Raw genomic sequence first — 4893 nt, forward strand, 5'->3', positions numbered from 1 at the left:
CTATGCGCCGAGCGAAGCTCTAATCCAGGACCTTCCGTTCCGAAAGCGAGTGTCATACCACAAGACCACATAGCAGTACAATAAATAGTCATTGATCACACAATAAATAGTCATTGATCGTACAATAGATAGCCATTGATCGTACAATTAATGGCTTTGATCGCACAATAAATAGCCATTCATCTCACAATGAATAGCCATTGATCGCACAATAAATAGCCATTCATCTCACAATGAATAGCCATTGATCGCACAATAAATAGCCATTCATCTCACAATGAATAGCCATTGATCGTACAATAAATAGCCATTCATCTCACAATGAATAGCCATTGATCGCACAATAAATAGCCATTCATCTCACAATGAATAGCCATTGATCGCACAATAAATAGCCATTAATCTCACAATGAAGAGCCATTGATCCCACAATAAATAGCCATTGATCGCACAATAAATAGCCATTGATACCACAATGAATAGCCATTAATCTCACAATAAATAGTCATTGATCCCACAATAAATAGCCATTTATCGTACAATAAATAGCCATTGATCGTACAATAAATAGCCATTAATCGTACAATATATAGTCATTGATCGTACAATAAATAGCCATTGATCGCACAAGATATAGCTATTGATACCACAATAAACAGTCATTGATCGTACAATAAATAACCATTGATCGTACAATAAATAGCCATTGATCCCACAATAAATAGCCATTGATCCCACAATAAATAGCCATTGATCGTACAATAATAGCCATTGATCCCACAATAAATAGCCATTGATCCCACAATAAATAGCCATTGATCCTACAATAAATAGCCAATGATCGTACAATAAATAGCCATTGATCGTACAATAAATAGCCATTGATCGCACAATAAATAGCCATTGATCGTACAATACAATAAATAGCCAATGATCGTATAATAAATAGCCATTGATCGTACAATACAATAAATAGCCAATGATCCTACAATAAATAGCCATTGATCGCACAATACAATAAATAGCCATTGATCGTACAATAAATAGCCATTGATCGTACAATAAATAGTCAATGATCGTACAATAAATAGCCATTGATCGTACAATAAATAGCCATTGATCGTACAATAAATAGCCATTGATCGCACAATAAATAGCCATTGATCGAAACGTTTCGACGGAATAAGGATCCCAATTTTAAACTGTTTTGAAAAACAAACATAGGAGGGCATATAGTCTGTTCTTGTTTTGCGTTTTTCATAAGTGTACCTTAGGTAAATAATAATATTGATGTCTGTTTTTTCCAGTTTTTAGTTATTTGCCTCATTTTGTTATTTTTGTTTTGTTTTTGTTCTTGTTTTTTTAAGGAGGGGAGGGGGTGTCATTTGATGATTTATAACCTAGAGAAACTTTTTGATGAAAACGTTAAAAGAAAATATGTTTTATTAACGAAAAATAATCAAGACAACCGCTGCTCTACTGAAAAATGACGCAAACGTTCCCGTTTACGCGATTTTTTGTTTGGCGAATCCGTACTTCATGAAAGCCATCAGGGGAGTCATTAAATAATCAGACAAACCAAACACGTCAAATATTTTATCGAGGTGAAAGATCACTTTCAAATTTGAAATGGAATTAAAATTTTGGTTTAAATTCAGCCCACAATTTTCAAATTGTTTCTTGTATCGGCCATAACTGAACATGGTTCACACTAAAATCGGATGATATGTTTTAAGTTGTCACAACACGCCTGTCATTCCTGGACAAATATAAATATTGGTGATAAGACCATGGGATACACCAATCGGAAGTGACTTTATTAGTTTAATTTTTGCCAGGTTATTGCCTTTAAACAATTTTAGTTAAAATAAAGAACAATTGTTTGTTCAAATGTTAAAACGCAAACATTGTTTTATTTATAAAAACCACTTAGATGGGATAGGTACTATTCGTGTCATAATGTCTACATCCCAAATGATATCAAAGAAGGGTTTTTATGTGATCAAAATTAAATGACAAAGGCTGGAAAAAAATTCAATTTGATAACATATATATCGGGAATGGAAAAATAAACTACCAAACATCTTATAATATCAATAGAGAAATCTCATAGTTTGGTTATGGATAATTTATAATTATTGCTCATTGTCCCCTTTTTGAACAACTCGAATGATTCTTGTTAACATCAGTCGTTAGTTTGATGGAATATCTACTATATTTATTCATGGAATGCCTAAGTGACGCATCTCAATGTGGTAACTTGGGGGGATTCCTGTTGACGTCAGGCGTTTGTTTGATGGCATAGTTACTATATTATTTCTTCATGGAATACCAAGGCGATACCATCTAAAGGTGCAATGCGGAAGAAGGTAGCTTTTACTTACCTGTCAAGAACTTGGAATGGATTTCATAGTCAATCCGCATTTAACATGGTGATTTCCAATTCATTATACTAATATTTCTGTGTGAATATGACAGATTGTAGAATGAGTATAATGGACTTTAAAACAAATCGAGGGCCAAAGATATAACATATAAGGATACGTATATCGACACAAGAACGCATGAAAACTACAGCCATGGTTTGGAAACAATTAGCGCAATATAACCTTCTCTTCATGTTTGCTCTGATATCGAGACCAGAAATAAACTCCGCAGAAAAAAGGGTACAACATTTTAAAGCAGCCTTAATTTGTGGAATGTTGAAAGACCTCATGAGTAATCATTGTACAACACGCGGAACGGCCAGAAGTGAATTGGAGTGTGCTGTGAGGTGTCATAATAACTCAACTTGTTTGGGAAGTGTGTTTGATCACGTGAACACAACGTGTTTCCTTCTTCATATGTGTGATTACGCCTCGGACAATATGAACTGTCTTGTGAATATCACACATGTCAAAGTATTTCGTAAGAAATGTCAGAATGAAGGAAAATTTACCACGAAGCGAAACGTCGTTTGCCACTGTCATGGTGGGTATGTCGGCCATTACTGTGAAAGACTGGCTACCCATTGTAAAGAGGTTTTCGGTTTCGGGTACAAGGACGAAGACTATCGTTTGGTTAATATAAATTTTCGAGGCAGCGTTCAAAGAATGATATGTGCCGCAGGTACAAAATACTATGCGATTGGGCTGTTCTCAAACACAGGCAAATTGTCTCATAATTTCACATTCGATAAATACGAGAAAGGGTATATAATAAATGCTGAAAACTTTTGGTTGGGACTTGAAAACATGCATTATCTTCTCGAACCAAACAATTCCAGAAGCAATGTAAAGCTAGTTGTTCAATTCACCAACACAACAGAAGTGCTTAGAGACTATGTCTATTATCACGGGTTTGGGGTTCGAGACTCATCTCAGTACTATTCCTACTACTACAACTCTGTCACTTTAAAAAACAGTGTCAGTCATGGAGGTATAGAAACATCTCTTGAAGATTGCTTCGAGGAAAATAAGGATGTACCCTTTTCAACGTTTGACAACGACCATGACCTTGACCCAGATAGGAACTGTGCTGGTTTAGCAGGTGCAGGATGGTGGTTCAAGAATTGCCAGAGCTTTCCAGCGTGTAACCCTTTGGGTTTGTCTGTGACGACCCTGTCACCCCCGCCCACCAATGCCCATCTTACTCTTAAAGGCCTCGACATGATCAATTCAACACAAGCTCAACAATTTAAAAAGATAGTTGTAACGTTAGTGACCGAAACGCCGTAATCCCGTCACGCTGAGAAGCATGGATAAGTTTCGTCGTTTAAATTTATTCATAGCGGAGAATAAATGTGACACATCGTCTCCAAAAGGTATGATGTCAGGATGACCCAGATGTTAAAAGTCAAATTAAAGCCAACCGGATTAGAACTTTAAAATTTTGGTTTTGTTGTTGTAAAATTCTATATTCATTCTCCTCAATAAAACATACAAACTCAACCCAAGTCTGATGTTTGTGGTTATAAATTCAATTTTCACCATCTCAGTCACCCCGACTTAATACCGTTTGGAGGCGATGTGTCACAAATGCAGAGTTTATGGGTTTTTTTAATGTGAAAAACTCGAACTTCATTCTTTGTTTTCAATCACAGCTTTAGACTTAGGGCCTTTCTCGTTTCTTTCCCTTTGGGATTCATGCTGTCCCTGATGCATACTTCAATAGCGGTTTCTATGCCTTGTCCTGTATGTTCAACAGTTAACTGTCATACACTGGAAAACACGTAGGCTTCCTATTAAAACATTTGTCCAGAAAAATCGTCCTTCAAATATCGATCGATATTAGTTCCCCTCATTTTGGCAAAAATCTCAAACCTGGGAATTCGCAATAATAATGCAGAAGCATAAAGAATGAACAGTGACCCATTTGGAATGGAGTGGTCATGAATTTGAGATAATCTTTCATGCCGAGTTAACGATTACATTCCCCGAACCTAAACGATCGACCAACGAACGACGAGGAAGAAAACCAGGATCTCCCCTCAGACATCGCCACACAACCCAAAGTCCGCTAAAAAATTCGCTTTTCTGAATTAAAAAAGCACCCCAAATACCGGAGCATTCTCAATGTCTCAATGTCTTCTATGTTATATGTTTGTGTTGAGAATAATATTGGCTATTAAGCTTAAATGCTGGCCAAATTACTACGCGGAGTTTGTGTGTGTTGAACCCGTGACCTCAAGAAGTCAGGGAGAGAAGGATCTAATAAAAGACTAGGGTTAGAAACGATTATTTTTATCGTGGATAGCTCATATGGTAGAGTCTCGCTCTCCCCAGCCAGGCGGAGTTGTCGTAGTAGTAAGGTTGCGTGTTCGAGCCCCCATCGCCGCCCCCGCGAAATTGTTATTCTCTATTGTCTTGACAAATTTGTAAATACGTGTTTGTAGAGAGTCCAGCAGTAAACACT

The 4893-nt window shown here is 36.7% G+C and overlaps 1 protein-coding gene across 1 annotated transcript; it reads left to right on the plus strand.

The window, feature by feature from the left end:
• The first annotated feature begins 2149 nt into the window (after window positions 1–2149).
• On the plus strand, window positions 2150–3811 carry LOC144975759 (fibrinogen alpha chain-like). The gene has a single exon (XM_078919946.1). The coding sequence runs from the start codon at window positions 2565–2567 to the stop codon at window positions 3714–3716; it is 1152 nt and encodes a 383-aa protein (XP_078776072.1). The 5' UTR covers window positions 2150–2564; the 3' UTR covers window positions 3717–3811.
• The last annotated feature ends 1082 nt before the right edge of the window (window positions 3812–4893 follow it).

Source organism: Berghia stephanieae, chromosome 6, assembly GCF_034508935.2.
Source record: "Berghia stephanieae isolate SIO BIC M18660-M18661 chromosome 6, UCSD_Bste_1.3, whole genome shotgun sequence".
Classification (NCBI taxonomy): domain Eukaryota; kingdom Metazoa; phylum Mollusca; class Gastropoda; order Nudibranchia; family Aeolidiidae; genus Berghia; species Berghia stephanieae.